The sequence below is a fragment of the Pygoscelis adeliae genome, unplaced genomic scaffold (assembly GCF_000699105.1).
Source record: "Pygoscelis adeliae isolate BGI_AS28 unplaced genomic scaffold, ASM69910v1 Scaffold60, whole genome shotgun sequence".
Classification (NCBI taxonomy): Eukaryota; Metazoa; Chordata; class Aves; order Sphenisciformes; family Spheniscidae; genus Pygoscelis; species Pygoscelis adeliae.
Window position 1 is genome coordinate 1,689,645 of NW_008823954.1, and position 15,326 is coordinate 1,704,970.

Here is a 15,326-nt window from a genome sequence, read left to right on the forward strand (position 1 = left end):
CCGGCCTGTGCTGCTCCCGGGCCATCGGGGCGGGAGCGGGCGGGTGGGCAGGGAGCCCCGGCACCGGCAGGCGGGCAGGGGGACAGGCAGCTGAGGTGGCATGGGTACCCTGGTCCAGGGGTGCTCAGCACCCTCTTGCCTTGTGATCCAGCCGGGCCACCCAGACGGCGAGCCGGGCTACGGGGTAAGGACTGCACGGTTGGGGAGCGGCACCAAGGGTACGGCCAGGGCTGAGGCGAGCATCTAACCCTGCGGTAGCTGGACTGGGGACGTGCCCAGCCCCTTCACCTCCAGCTCCTGCATCTCCAGAGAGGCTTCGGCACACACTGCCCTAGATTTCACTGCGGCCCCGGCAGAGCCAGGCTCCTGCCCAAGCCCTCTGCAGAGCACTGAGGGGAAGAAAGGTTGCTGCCGGGAAGGCTGCGGCAGCCCAAAGGGCTGGGGTGAGTTTCCCTGCCTCACGCGAAATGCCCGGTGATCCTCAGGCCAGGCAAAAAGATCTGGTGAGAAGAATGGCTCTGTTCTGCACCCTGAAGTCAGGCAGTGCATCTGGCAGGGCTCGCCCTTTGCCCTGCACAGCTGGGAGAAATGCCCTGGGGTCATCACAGAAACTGAGGGGGGAAAGGGATTTTTCCAGTGGAGAGATTCTCAGTCCAGCATCTCTGCAGATCTGAAGCAAGGAGCAGATCCTAATGCCTGCAAGCCCCAGGGAGGCTGTGCTACTGAAGCGGCTGCTTGCTTTCCTTCCTAGGGACCTGGCGTCACCCGCCAAAGGCCCACTCCTGCCAGCCGCCTTCAGCCTCTGAACCCGTCCCTCCTCTCTGTTCCATGTCTGCAGGAAGTGGGCCCGTGGGTCTGGGGCCACACGGGTGGAAAGGGCTGGGGTGAGATGCGTGTTTGGATCGCTGCCTCCAGCCGGAGCGGGACAGCCTCGTGCCGCACAGGAGGAGAGCTGCAGCGAAGCCATTCATGTGTTACATGGGGGTTAAACAGCCTTTCCTTGCTGGAAGCTGGGTTGTGGCGAGCGTCTGTTTGCAGCCCTCCCTCCCTCTTGCCACTCAGACAAAGGACGGGAAGGCAGGGGGAGGGGATGTGACTGTATCTGGGTTATCGGGGCAGAGTAGATGTTAGTCCCCACTACCTGAGCCCCTAAGGGACCTGCAGGGCCACCTCTGTCCCCAGCTAGCTGCTGGAAACATCAGATACAGGCAAAGATGAAGGGTGCGCTGTGGTAGTGGTGTCTGCTGCTGGCCACGTGCACCAGCCTTCCAGGGAGAGGTTTTGGGGTGGATTGGTGGGTGTCAGAAGCAGGAGCTAGCTGGGACCGCTGGGATCTCTCCGGACACCCGTTGCCCTTCTGGCCCTGCCTGCCCCGGCCCCAGATGCTGCACCTCTCCCTGCTCTGGAGCTGAGTGAAGCATCTCCTGTGAGCCAGAGATTATCCCCCAGCAGCCCAGCCCGGGCCGCCTCCCACCGGCAACCGGGCAGCAGAGGTATCACCAGCAACTGCCCTCTTAAGTGAGCTTCGCTTAGCACACAGAACAAAGCAGCAGGGAAAAGGGTGGCAATGCAAACAGCGGATGTAAGTGGTTAACCTTGGCTAACCCTCTATTCATTATCAGCTGTACTGGCCATAGTGCCCTATCATGTATTCATTACAGGGGACAGCTGGAGGGGCTACAGGATGTGTCTAGGATGCATAATGCTACCCCTTGACCAGTCAGTCAGAGCGCTAATGAGGCTTCATAGCAGCATTAGCATTACTGCATGTGAAACAGAGCCATTCCCAGGAGACCAAGTAGACACGTTTCATGCCTCAAGGTGCCTCTCATAGCCCTGGTCCCGGTTTTGTACACCCTGACCTCCCCAGCAGGCTGTTCCTCAGTTGGCTCCTTGGATTTCTCGGTGGGAGTCAAGAGGTGGAAAATCATGTGCAGAAAGCTGAGCCCTTGGGTACCTCTTTGCAAAATGGGGGCTTCCCTTCCTGAGGCTGTATGGGAAGGCACCCCACACAGAGAGGAAGGCAAGTGACCGAGAGGAGAAAGGGAGGTTGTCTACCCCGAGACCTTGAATATCCAAAATCAAAACGCCCAGGGCAACATCACTGATATAAAATCCAGGAAATGTTTAAGGAGACTTCTGGAGATCTATTCTCCTGGTCTCAGGGCTTTTTATAGGTGCTCAGGAGCCTGACTCTGAAATATCTGCTCCAGCCACTGCAAGCTCCTGGCTCCAGCAGCAAAGTCTGCAAAGAGATGGCCACGTATTATGATGTCCACAGCAGAGTTAGCAACATTTGCCAGCTCTGGACAAAGCATCCCTCGGTGAGACTGAGGGATGAGTTATAAACATCTTAGTGAACCTTGAGGTTGGCTGCCAGCAACTTCCCTCCTTCCTCCTCCCTGTGTAAGAACAAGGAGTTGAAGGAATAAAGCGGAGGGCCACAGACTACCTGAGGACAAGCTACTGCCCGGGCAGCAAAGGGATCGCAGCCCGCATGGCCCAGGTCCTGCACCCATCCCATGCAGCTGCTCATCTGGGCTTTCTTCCCACCTCAACCTGTTCCCTATCCACCTCCGGGGTTTATTCGCTCCCATTACTACAGTAGCCAAGTGCCTCACTGGGGCCACAGCCCCCTGCCCCACGTCCTCTCATCATCCCCTGTATCCCTCTTCTCCCTCTCTCGGGTAGGTGGGACCCCAGCAGGGCTGTGTGGGCTGTGCACTGGAGGATGCTGCAGCAGGATGAGGGGCAAGGCACAGCCACGCGACTACGGTACAAGTGGCGTGGGCCAGCCTGGGAGAGGATGAGCAAAGGGCAGGGTGCAGGAGAGCTGGCTGGCTTGGCCCTCCGTGCTGTGCCAAAGATGGGCTTTCCTGGCTGGCAGCAGCTTTGAGAAAGCTGGAAAAAGACAACAGGAGCTTCAGGGGATGCTTTGTCAGTAGGAAAGGCACAGACTAGCTGTGACGGGTGTAAGAGCGGATTGCAGCCGAGAAGTGCTCGGCTCGGCAGGCTGCCTCCTCCGGCAGCTGTCCGGCAGCATGCGGTGCTCCAGATTGCCAGCCTGGCTCAAGCCAACAGTCCGTCTTCTGCTCTGGTCCCCCCAGGGTGCTGCTCGCTGCTTCAGGAGAGGATGATGATAGCTCAGAATGCCCCCGCTCGGTGGGGAAGAGGAGGTGGGGGGGGCATCCTCTGGCAGACCTCTCCCCTGCCGGCAAGGTGGAACGAAGGTGGTACGAGACCCTTCAGACGTTACCCACGGTGCTGTGCACAGGTGGCTGTGTGGCTGTCCTCTCACACAGAGGGAAGATCCCTTCTCCCAGTTTAACATAAAAGACTTCCCAAGCGGTGTAAAAGGAGCTGAGTGGAGGCACCCTTCTCCTTGCCAAGGGTGGCCCTCCTGCAAGGTCTACCCCCAGTATATGATAGTGGGATACTAAAGCTTATATATAAAATGTAAATTTTTCCTTGTGTTGAGCAGCCCTTTGTGTCTGCACAGGAACTTTGATGTGGGAATGCTAGGCAGGATCGCCAGCCAGCCATGCAGCCTGTTGCAGCCTAACCTTGTCCTTGAACAAAACATCTCTGACCTCCCCCCAGTCCCTGCCTCTGCCTGACCTGGCTGAGCTGTCACGGGGACCCTGGACTGGTGCTGTCAGTGTCCCCAGCCCAGTGGCCCCTGAGTCATCTTCCTCTCCAAGAGGCATGTGTCACCCACCAAATGGCAGTCGCCTGCCCTGCCGCTCATGTGCTCCTCTGCAGCCAGCGGGTTCTGCTGAGAGGAGCGAAAAACTCCACTGAAATGATGGAAAGGGATAATTTAGTGTGAGATACTTTAACTGAAGTGGCATCCAAAATAAGCAGAGTGCTTACCAAGCAAAAACACATGCTGTCCCTGTCCGGGAAAAATAACCATCTAATGAGACAAAGCATGGGGGAGTCAAGTAATTAGAGTGGGAGAGGCTCTAGTTTGCAGCTGGTTTGTGTATGAAAGGTATTTGATTCCCATCCCCTTCGTCTTCCTTTCTAGATTCATCCCTCACACCTCCCTTTCCTACCAATTACAGCTTTTCTTCCGTGCCCTCTCCTCTCCCAACTTCCAGCTTCCTCCCAGCGGGTGGGAGCTACTCACTAATGAGACAAGAGACGGAGATAAATGGAGGAGGCCTGCCCCAAGCAGTGTGTGCCATCACCCGAAAAAGAGTTGGGGAGGCCAGAAAGCCCGCAGGGCCTTTCTTTTTGCCCCTTTGTTTTACATGGAAGAAGCGAGGAGGGGGAGGTGAGGAGGGAAAGGTGCAGATGATTAGTTTATTGATCACAATGATTAATTTCTTGAGCATGACAAAAGCTATCAATCTGCGGGTGGGAAGCAAGTGCGGAGGTTGTGGCCATGCTTTGCACTTCCACCACTGCCTTCCTCTGAGGAACTGGGCCTGCACATCACAGCCAGTAATGCAGCTGCCCCTGGCAAGGGCCAAGCTTGCAAGTCCTCACGGTAAATCCCAAACTCTGTTTCAATGCTGGGACTTGACACATGATAATTTTTGAAAGTCTGTTCCATCGCAAATTTCATGCTAAGCTCGGAGGGGCAAAACACTGGTGATCCTGGTGAGAACTGGGAGACAAAAATGAGGAGACACACACAGAGCTTTGGGCACCCAAATAAGAGCCCAGCCAGCTTCACTGTGTCTGCTCCTGCTGTTTGGAGGTAGCCATCAATACGTTGCATGCTCAACAAGCCCCACTTCTCCACCTCCTCATCTGGAGTGATACATAGAAGGGTGTTCTGGAAACTCAAGTAGGTGTTCCTCCATGAAGAGCCTTACTGCTAAAATCTTGCCGTTCAGTCATCCTCAGTAGCCCTTGAAATGGATGCTCAAAGTTGCCCTCAGCCCCTGTGACAGGTCAGCAGGGAGGTCCTCGTTACACCTCAATGATGATTTTTCAATCTTTCTCCCCATGCAGGGCCAGTGGAGAGCAAAAACGAAGCAGCCATGTCTGAGCTGGTCCCAGAGCCGCGACAAAAACCAGTCGTACCGATGAAACCCATGGGCATTAACGCCAACTTGCTGGGCTACATCGGTATTGACACCATCATTGAGCAGATGCGCAAGAAAACCATGAAGACAGGTTTCGACTTCAACATCATGGTTGTAGGTAGGCAAGGACCAGCTGAGGTACTGGGAACCATGGCCAGGGACTATCCTATGAGGCCAGGTGGGAGAGCGAGCCCTGCAGGGAGGGCATGAGGGAGCAGACAGTGCTTGCTCTGGGGGAAAGGAGAGCCTGCGCAAGGCAAGGAGACACCTACAGCCCCTTCCCCTGCCAGCCTGGCTCCATCCCCTGAGCCTGCTGTCATCACCGGGCTGTGGCAGACGACACAAGCTTCCTCTTTACAATCCTCAGGTCAGAGTGGACTGGGAAAGTCGACATTGGTGAACACCCTCTTCAAATCCCAGGTGAGCCGTAAATCTTCGGGCTGGAACCGGGAGGAGAAGATCCCCAAGACAGTGGAGATCAAAGCCATCGGACATGGTAAGGGCCAGGCTGCTGGAGTGGAGGCAATACTGATGCTTCAGCACAGTCTTGCAGAAGACCCCAGTAGTCTATGCAAACAGTTCTTTGCTGTTAGGCAGCCCTTTCTCCATGGGAAGCTAAAGGACAAGTGCCAGTTTTAGACGGCCTCAGACCCAGCCAAAGGCTTTTCTTAAACAGCAATGCCACTGATGCCACAGCCAAAAGTGAGGGGTAGAAAAAGAGTTATAGATATTTCTTCTGCCAAGACATGAGTCTGCATGTGTGGATTAAGCCTTGCTGTAAGTCATTCCCACCTACAGATGCTTAGTGATCTATACAAATTGCATTGGTTGGTCCCATCCAAAGCATGGTAGAGCACATCTTGTGGCAAAGCATCAGCACAGCTTCTACAGCAGTGCAGAGTAATGAGCGTCATCTCAGATTCAGGATGATGCGTTGGAGGGGAGGACAATTTGTACAAGGTAAGTACTACCTCTGGGCCACAGACTGAGCACAAATCCATTTTCCTGTGGCAGAGTAGTATAAGGTGGCTTTGGTGCAGAGGTTACCAAAATTTGGGGTCAGAAATGCAAGTGGGGGTCACAACTATTGACGCATTATCCAGCTTGGGCTGGTCATGCTTGCTGGGCAGGGATGAGGGCAGAGTGCTCTTGTTCCCTTGTAGGGTACAGAGACATGTTTCATGATGGAGCAGGTTCCCAGGGAGGCGTATGATTGTTTGCAATTTCTTCTCCAGTCATTGAAGAAGGTGGTGTCAAAATGAAGCTGACAGTGATCGACACCCCAGGATTTGGGGACCAGATCAACAACGAGAACTGGTGAGTTTTACATGGTCAAGGCCTTGTGTCCCAGAAAGGGCTGGAGTTAAGATGGTATATGGATTGACTCTCATCTAATTGGCCTGGAAAATGTCTGGGATCCTATTGCACTCAGGGGGGCCAGTAATGGGGATGTGGAATTGTGAACACCGTGGGTCAGTGTGCATGCTTGGGGGTAGGCACACATTACATAGCAAGTGCCTATTTCTGTGCTCAGTTACAGAAACTCTTAAACATCTCTGCTGGTGGCAAGATGCTTCTGGTGGATATTTTTTATGCCTGAGCCTGCTTTGCTGCTGTCAGAGCCGGGAACATTGTAGGCAGGCACATGAGGACATTTGTACCTGTCTATTCATCTCTCTCCCCCACCTTAACAGCTGGGAGCCTATTGAGAAATACATCAACGAGCAATATGAAAAATTTTTGAAAGAGGAGGTGAATATTGCAAGGAAGAAACGAATTCCAGACACGCGAGTGCACTGCTGCCTCTACTTCATCTCTCCCACGGGCCACTCGTACGTACACCATCCCTCATCCTTCCTCACGCCCTTGGTGCCTGTGGCAGATATATACCCTGCACTGCTCCATCTCAGCCATGGACCCACAGGTCCTGCCTGCGAGGCTGGCCACTGTTTAGCTTAACTTTGGGTGCTGTGGGGCTTGAAAGGGTCTAGGATAACAAGGGCAGGAGAAACGCCACTTTGTTTTTGGGGAGAGGGCAGGATGGATGGGAAGAAGGAGATGAGAGCATGGTGGCAGCAAGTGGGGTACGTACAAGGGAGGTTTCACTGATGCCCTGATGCTGGGAGAGTCACTAGGACGAAAGGCAAGGCGGGTAAAGTGACCCCTTCCATGTTGTTCCCCCTTGGGCTGCAGCCTGCGGCCTTTGGACCTGGAGTTCATGAAACATCTCAGCAAGGTAGTGAACATCATCCCGGTTATTGCCAAGGCTGACACCATGACCTTGGAGGAGAAGACCGAGTTCAAACAAAGAGTGAGTATCTCCTCTCCTGCACGGGATCCTTCCCTGCCCCGGCTTGAAGGTGGGAGAAATGGGAGGTATCCTTCTTCCTGGGATTGTAGCGCAGTCCCCAGGGCATGCACAGAGTCCAACGCTGGGTTGGTGGGTAAGTCCTGAAGATGCAGCTGTTTATGGCTCTGAGAGCATCTGTTAGAGGGGGAAGAAATGTTTGTATCCCTGTGACATCTCGTGATATGCTCTGTCACGGGAACTGCAGAGCCAGACAAGTAACCGGGGTTGGGGAAGAAAGACTCATCATTGCTGCCGTGTGTCCTCACTTTGCCGCACACTTCCCTGGGGACAATCCCTCCAGTCCCTGCCCACTGGAAGAATGTCCCAGATGTGTTTGCCTGGCTGTCCCACCTGCCTTCCCTTCAGGTTTGTATTGCTTTGTGCTCCAAAATGTCTTCCTGCCCAGGTGCGCAAAGAGCTAGAAGTAAATGGGATCGAGTTTTACCCCCAGAAAGAGTTCGATGAGGACTTGGAGGATAAAACAGAGAACGACAAAATCAGGGTAGGAAACATTTTATTGTGGGAGGGGAAGGAGGGGTGAGGGCTGGTCATATTTAACGCATGTAAAACAGACATGGATCACTAGAAGTTTTTAAGTGCTTCATGGTCCCTGAATGAAAGATGCAATGGATGTAAGGGATGGTCATTCCTCCTTCCCAGCTTAATTTGTCCCTGTCATTACTACATTAGGGTGCTATGAAGGCTGAGTGAGGAAGGACTATGTTTCACCTCCTCTTGCTGAATGCTCTGTTTGGCCACCGTTAAGGACCAAAGGGGCCTGGTGTGTGGCTGATGTCCAGCCTCTGTCCCAAACAACTGCCCCATGAGCCCTCTCATCTGCTGACCAAACTCGACCTGAAAGCAGTCCAGTTCTTCGCTCCCCCAGCCCCTGTGAGAAGGCTTGTCCCATCCTTCCCTCCTCAGAGCGTTAGAAATTGTCTCCTAATTTCCAGCCTGTGTTTGTTCATGGCCAGGTTGTACCCAGGATTATATCTGTGTTCTTGTGCCAACACTGACTTGAGCAGTTCTCCTACCTAGTGGTTCCCTCCACCACTCAAGGCATTTATAGATAACAATATTATCCTTTGCTGACCTTCTGGTCAGCTAAAGAAGACAAGCTCCTTTGGATGAGCTTCCCATTCCTCAGTACTCCATGCTCCTAGTCACTTTTTTCTGTGCCTGCTCCGGTTTGATTTGATTTTCTAGCACTGGTGCTGGTACCCCATGCTCCCCCGTCTCTTCTGAGATTGGAACTGCTAAGCCCGTGGACCACATGTGCTTTTTAAACAATTGCATCACACTGGTGGCTCATGGTCATCTTGTGACTGACTAGCACGTGAGGTCTTTCTGCTCCTTCAGTTGCTGCTTGTTCATGAGCTCCGAAGTCGTAGCAGAAATTCTTGATGTTATTCTCTAAATGCTGCTCTTTGTGCCTCAAACTTACATCTTCCTCGATAATAACCCAGTCTGCCTTTGTACTGACAACACCTCTTGGCCTTGTGATGCTAGTGCATTTAATTATACCACTCATCATTTTTGTGGCTAGGCCATTAATGAAAATAGATTGGCCGCCGTGGCAGTCCTCAAGAAACTCCAGGGGTCTTGCATTGCAGCCTGACACTTGCCCTTTCAACTCCCTCAACTGTCACAGCCCCAACAGAAGTTCCCACCTTCCCCATTTTAATTAATCATTTCCCATTTGGCAATACATCACACAAGCTGGAGAAGACTAGATGGGTTTTGCTTCTTCTCCAAACTGTTACTGGTTTTGAGGAGGGCACCACATTTTGTTCTGCACTTCAGCATCATTGCCCTAGGTTTGGGTAGTCTCACACATAAGAAATAAACTGCTTTTTAACGTCCATTCCTGTGGTAATTGCAGTCTCTTCCCAGGCCCAGGGACATCTATAAAGCAGAGTAAATCTATGAACATCTGCACAAACTTATGGATAGCCGGGTCTCCTGCACCCTGTGCTCTGGAAACGGATGGTTTCCCCCTGTGCTTAGAGATATCTGGGTCCCCAATAGCCTCACCTACTGTCCCACTTCCCAGGAAAGCTGCACCCCTACCCCATTTCCGACCTTCCTCAGTGCAACCATTTCAGCCATTAAACTTGTTGAATGTTCATGGGTGTTGTTGGGGAGGATTATTTTGAGTCCTCTCCTTCTTCTGGTGAAGAAGTACAAACTTGGTGAGAAATACTCACCGCAAACTATCCATATGAGCAGCCCTGGGCTGACAGACCTTCTCCTGGTTACGCCAAGGTACTTCTCTGGTCATCCCCCTCTTCAGAAATGCTGGAGATGGGTGCAGAAAAGCTCTGCCCCCTGCTCCAGAGCCCTTGGCACTGCTGCAAGCTACCCACTAAGCTAGGGGAGTGCAAGGACACCTGTAAATCAAGGGCCCAAAGTGCTAGGGATAGCACTGACGGGTGAAGAGGACAGCCAGTGAAGTGTTGCTCTGGAGAACCTCTTCCCTTGGAGAAGGCCTTGTGTTTAGTGAGCTGAGAGGAGGAAAGGTGGATGGAGAACAGTGATGGTGCTGCTCTCTGGAATGGGTTCAATAGGTCTCTCCACATGTCTCTCCCCAGCAGGAAAGCATGCCCTTCGCAGTAGTGGGCAGCGACAAGGAGTACCAAGTGAACGGCAAAAGAGTCCTGGGCAGAAAAACACCTTGGGGAATCATTGAAGGTAAAAAATCTGGGAGCTGAAAGTACCTCTTCAGGCCCCAGTAATAAACAAGGGTCCAGATAATGTGTCCCATGGCTACCTTCCCATCCCTTTTGCGATAAACTTTTTGAACCCAAGCAAGAGGAGAATTCTCAAATAGCTCTGCTGGGAGGGAACTGCCATGGTCAATGCGGTACCACTACCGCCAACTGGCAGAAGCTGGAGCCACTCCAAACACCACTGTGTGTGAGGCTGAGCTCCTGAGGTTGCCTCGGTTTTCAAATGAAAATTCACATGTGACTGCTCAGCACCTCTTAGCGTGTATCCTCAATGCCTGGCAGTGTGGCATTCAGACAACTGTCTGTCCTTTCTGAAGTATGCAGGCTTTGCCCACCTGGAACCCTGCCCCATGGCAATGACCTTCCCATGCTCTGTAACCACAAAGGGGTTGTTGAAAAAAATCAAACGTAACAATTGCTTGCTTTCTTTTCAGTGGAAAACCTCACTCACTGTGAATTTGCCCTACTTCGAGATTTTGTCATCAGGTAAGGCCATGGTCATGCACCAGTTTGCTCTTGATGAGCAGGGAGTCTTCCTGAGACCCTCTTAGATTGAAATAGCCCCTACGGAAAGGAAAATAAAGTACATTTCAGGCAGTGAAAGCTTATGTGGGGTAGGGTTGGATTGAGTTAAGGGGTAGATACTCTCGTGCCTCTCTTTGTTACATGACCACTGTGGCAAGTAGGTGCTAGTTTTCATGTATGAGCTGGATGCCTGGAGAAAAGCAGGGTACTACCACCCCCCTTATATCCCATTAAGAATATTAGGTTGCAACAACTTCTGCTTGTTGCTGACAACAGGTCTGGGCTGGAGTCGGTGAGAAAGAGGCCACGACGACATCCTAGACCATGTGTCCTACCAGGTTGAGGGATGTGCTGGAACATATGACCTGGAAGTGAAAAGCTCCATATTTCATTCAGCTTTCATTGTCCTGTCTTATTTCTACTCTGTTTCATGAAGTTGTCTCAGCCCAAGTGATATCTGCCCCAAATTCTGTAGAAGAGCTGCAGATCCAGGGTCACCTCTGTTCCCTATAAATACAATCAGGTTTTAAAACAACACCAAATATAAAATAAGGGAAACACACTTCAAAGCCAGAGCCCTGTGGCTCATTCCAGCTGTGGGTATGGTGGTACTGAGACACTTGGCCAGGTACAATGCTTTGACATCACCCTATTGCCCTCTTTTTGTTCTGTGATACCTTCTGCAGCAGACATGCTTTCCCTAAGTCTTCCAGTAAAAACATCCTAACCAAGCGATCATCACAAAGCTTATGTTCTGCAGGTTATGGTCTGCAGTGGACCTGATACACCCTCCTGGTGCTTCCTTGTCTCACCTCCGCTTCAGATGAGCTAAGCCCATGTCTGCTCTGACACACCAGGACGGCCAGTAGCCGTCCCACTGGCACAGGTGTGAGAGGGACAGGACACTGGCAAGTACAGCCAGGGATTTCAGCCCATATCCTGCATCCTGTGTACCTGTTCTTGAATGCTGATCCTCCAGCTCTCAGTTGTGTATGATGGCACCCATGTCATCCATGCAGAAAGAGGGGTACGGTCATTAGCCAGACTGACCGAAGAAATCTTCCATTTGTCTCAGGGAATAAAATTATCATCAGAAGATTAATACTGACTGTGCTGATATTGGTTATCGTATCCTCTTTCCAACCCCATCTTCACTTTGTCCCCTGCAGGACCCACCTTCAGGACCTAAAAGAAGTGACCCACAACATCCACTATGAGACCTACAGGGCCAAGCGGCTGAATGACAACGGAGGGCTGCCCCCCATGACTGTCGGGACAGAGGAAAACCCCTAAAGTAACCTGTGAATGACACCCCCACCCCCACCCACCCCCGCTGTCACCCGGTGTCTCTGGATACGACAACCCACCCCTGCTACCCTTGACTCTGCCACGGGCCTGTCTCTGAAGCATGTGGCAGTGGACCTGCCCATGTGCGTGAGAGGACGCGAGCATGAGTGCATGCGTGTGCCTACCTATGTGCCGGAGAGGGACCAAAGGCATCTCCCCCGTCCTTCCCAGAGTGTCCTCATTCTCGGTTTGTTTTTTGCACAGCGGACTGTCCGTCATCTTCCTTTCTCTCGTTTCTGTGTCTCAGCTGAGTGTCTTGCCTGGGAGAAATAGGGATTGGGGGGGAAGGATTTCTGGGGGCAGGAGGGCTTCGGAGACGGGAGGTGTGGGGCGTGCTGTGGTCCTGTTTTTATCACTTGGAGACATGGCAAGGAGAGACTGCAGGAGAGATGGTGGAGTCGGTGCATGCAGTGTCTTCAAGTGATGGCAGCAGAGATTTCTCTTGCGTCCTCGGTGGGTGGGAAGGCAGCTGGTTGGTCTGAGGGCATGGTGGCCCAGCATTTTATCCCCATTTTTTGCTGTGGCTTCCCAAGGGGAGAAATGGCAGCTTGGAAGTGGATAGATGGGAAAAGCAACAGACTGACATGTTTTGCGGTTCAGGGGAAGTGACCGGTGGGAGGAGACAGAATTAGTTCTTGGGCTGTAGCATCTATTTGAGAAGCATCAAAGTACTTGGGGAAAACAGCAATATTTTCCAAATGAAGCAAAACCCAGAGGAAAAGAATGTGTTCCTGCTGCAGAGGGTGCATTCACCCTGCCCAGCACTAAGATCAAGAGCCATGCTTGTGTCACAGGCTTTTGATCCTGTGCAGATCAGACCAAGCTGTCCTGAGGTCACCCCACCTCATCCCCCATTGCAGCGGTCTCTCTCCACCAGCACTGAGCAGGTCCCGGCCAAACCTTTCCCCCACAACACGGCCCCTCTGCTGTGGGAGTGCAGGGAAGACAATGCCACGGCGGGTCCCTGCGGGGAACTCCCCCAGGGGCAGCCCCACTCAGCACAGGGCCTTCAGGATCTCGGAGGAGTGCAAAGAGCCGTGGATTCAGAAGCTCTGGGCCAGGGTGTCTCCCTGGGTCTCCACTGATGGTGGGAACAGAAGAGATACCTCCTCCTCACTGAAATGGCTGCGTTTGCTACTCCAGCAGTCTCAGCTTGTGCTTCTCCTCTGCCCTCCTACTGCCCTCCCAGCTTCCATGTCCTCCTCTCCTGTGCTTTCGTCCTCATTCCCTTTTAGCCCTCCATAGCTTTCTTCCTTCCTTTCTTTCTCTATCTCACTTTCTCTGCTCTTGACCCTTTCTGTCTCTCCATTTCTCAGAGTATTTGAATCTTCCTCTTCTCCAGGCTGTTTCCTCCCTCTCCCTCTCCCAAGCTCTCACACCTCCTCATCAATGTGCTTTTGTGTCCTGTTGAGAAGCTGTTGTTTTACCTTCCCCTGGAGGGGACGGGGAGGGAAGGTAAAGACCCAGGAGCAGAAAGCGGCACAGCTTTACTGAAGACTACATGCTCGTGTCTAGCCAGTGTCAGCTCCTTTCTGGATGTCCCTGAGCCAGGTGGAAAGCATCAGGGCTGGCTGGGCAGAAGGGAGGAGGGGAGAAAATCACAAGATGTCCTGAGTTTGGCAGTGTCTGCCTGTCACCTAGCATGTCACATGGCTGGCAGGGGTTGTCACCTCCAGGAGAATAGCCGGTTGCACTTAAAATGCACGTGCAGAATGCCGTGGCACGGGATGGCAGCGCTGCGAGTAAGGGGAAGTGCGATGGGTTTGGGATGGGGGTTGGAAAGGCTGGCGCGGGAAGGAGGAAGAGGTCCCAGCAAGGGAACAGCAGAGAAGGACTCAAGCCAGGACGGAGGCTGGTTGACAGAGCTGTGTGGAGGCCAGGGCTGGGAAGAGGGTGCTCCAAGCCTTAGCAAAACTGTCTAAGAGCATATGTCCATCTTGTGGCTTTCTCTGGTGCTGTCACTGCAAAGCAAAGGTCTCTTCACTCTCACTCCCACCTGTCCACACAAATCAGCCATTCTCAGCACCGCTAGGACGTGAGGGCCACACCGGCCCTTCGCAGTCCTTTCACCCCCCATGTTCACAGCTCCCGGTGTTCCGGTATGCAGCATGTGCATATAGCCTTGCACCCGCCTTCCCACCTGCACCAGGCCTCCTCAGCCCCACAGAGAACAAAAGCCTCGTCACCAGTGCCAGCAGCCGTACCACGGACCCTGCAGAAACCATCCTGCTACGCTGCTACCCATCCTGCCACCCACACTGGCCGTCCACAGCCCAACGCGGGGTCAAAGCCTCCCCCCAGGTTGTCTCCACCAGCCGGCCAGGTGTGGAGATGTCCCCAGCATCACCGGCTGCCAGAAGCCTCTTCTCAGCTTGCTGTGCTGTGGCTGCTCCTGCCTAGCCTCTACATAATGTTTTAAACCCAGTGCAATAGGAAAGACTCCCCCAGGGCTCCTCTTCTTCACTGCACTGAAGCACGAAGCCACGCTCCGTTGTCTTTAGCGGGGGCGTGCGGAGCTGTTCCCTGCACTTGCTTTCTCACACAGCTCTTTGGTGGCCGTGCGACTGCTCTGGAGGAACCCTCTTGCCGCTGGGCTGCATCACCATGCAACAGAAGAGAGACTTTCCTTTGCCTGTAACGTGGATTGCAAGGACAAGGCTGTGTGCTTTGCCCTATATGGTTAGGAATTTTTGGTTGTAATAAGGTGGTTTTTAAGCTCTGCTCTGTAATTTCCTGTCAGATCATGGACTACTTCTAAAGGACCCATAAAAGCTCACTGAGAAAAGCAAGCTCAGGTATTCCTCACTGCCATCCGCTCACACAACCATCCTACTGGTATCCGCATATCTACCGAAGTCTACAAATGGCAAATATCAAAAATCTCCCATGTTGCACAACAGTGGGAGATCATGTTGGGAAAAAGTCTCTGCCAATGGATAAGCTGGGAAAAGCCTGAATGGGTCCCAGCTCTTGTGTGCCACCAGCTGAGTCCCAGGATGACCACAGCATGTCAGATGTTCCCCTCGGAGCTATCACTTGAACGGTATCATAGGGGGGTAGAGGCTCACCCTTACACCAGCGGTACCCACGCGTTGCATTCAGAGACTCACGAACTCTCCATTACATAAACCACCTGAAAAATTTTGCAATGCACGGTAAATCCAAAAGGTCTTTTTTTCACACTGGACAAATTCCATTTAGGCTGAGACGGTAACGAACATCACGGCAGGCGCGGTCGTGCTGTGAGCAGGGAGCAAGAAGAGCCAGCGGCGCTGCGCGTAGGCACTAGTATTTGTGGTTAGTCGTGAGGACAAGCTAATGACGGCTCACTGCGGT

The 15,326-nt window shown here is 52.8% G+C and overlaps 1 protein-coding gene across 2 annotated transcripts in view; it reads left to right on the top strand.

The window, feature by feature from the left end:
• Positions 1 to 11,936, top strand: part of SEPT3 (septin 3) — a 12,409-nt gene extending 473 nt beyond the window's left edge. The window contains exons 2-10 of one of the 2 annotated variants that reach the window (XM_009322032.1): positions 4,966 to 5,157; positions 5,407 to 5,535; positions 6,275 to 6,356; positions 6,734 to 6,871; positions 7,233 to 7,350; positions 7,796 to 7,891; positions 9,981 to 10,080; positions 10,553 to 10,604; positions 11,813 to 11,936. In XM_009322032.1, coding sequence (XP_009320307.1) covers positions 4,966 to 5,157; positions 5,407 to 5,535; positions 6,275 to 6,356; positions 6,734 to 6,871; positions 7,233 to 7,350; positions 7,796 to 7,891; positions 9,981 to 10,080; positions 10,553 to 10,604; positions 11,813 to 11,936 — 1,031 coding nt within the window. The remainder of the gene's footprint in view (positions 1 to 4,965; positions 5,158 to 5,406; positions 5,536 to 6,274; positions 6,357 to 6,733; positions 6,872 to 7,232; positions 7,351 to 7,795; positions 7,892 to 9,980; positions 10,081 to 10,552; positions 10,605 to 11,812) is intronic. The other variant, XM_009322039.1, reaches the window with a different exon arrangement.
• Positions 11,937 to 15,326: the final 3,390 nt, after the last annotated feature.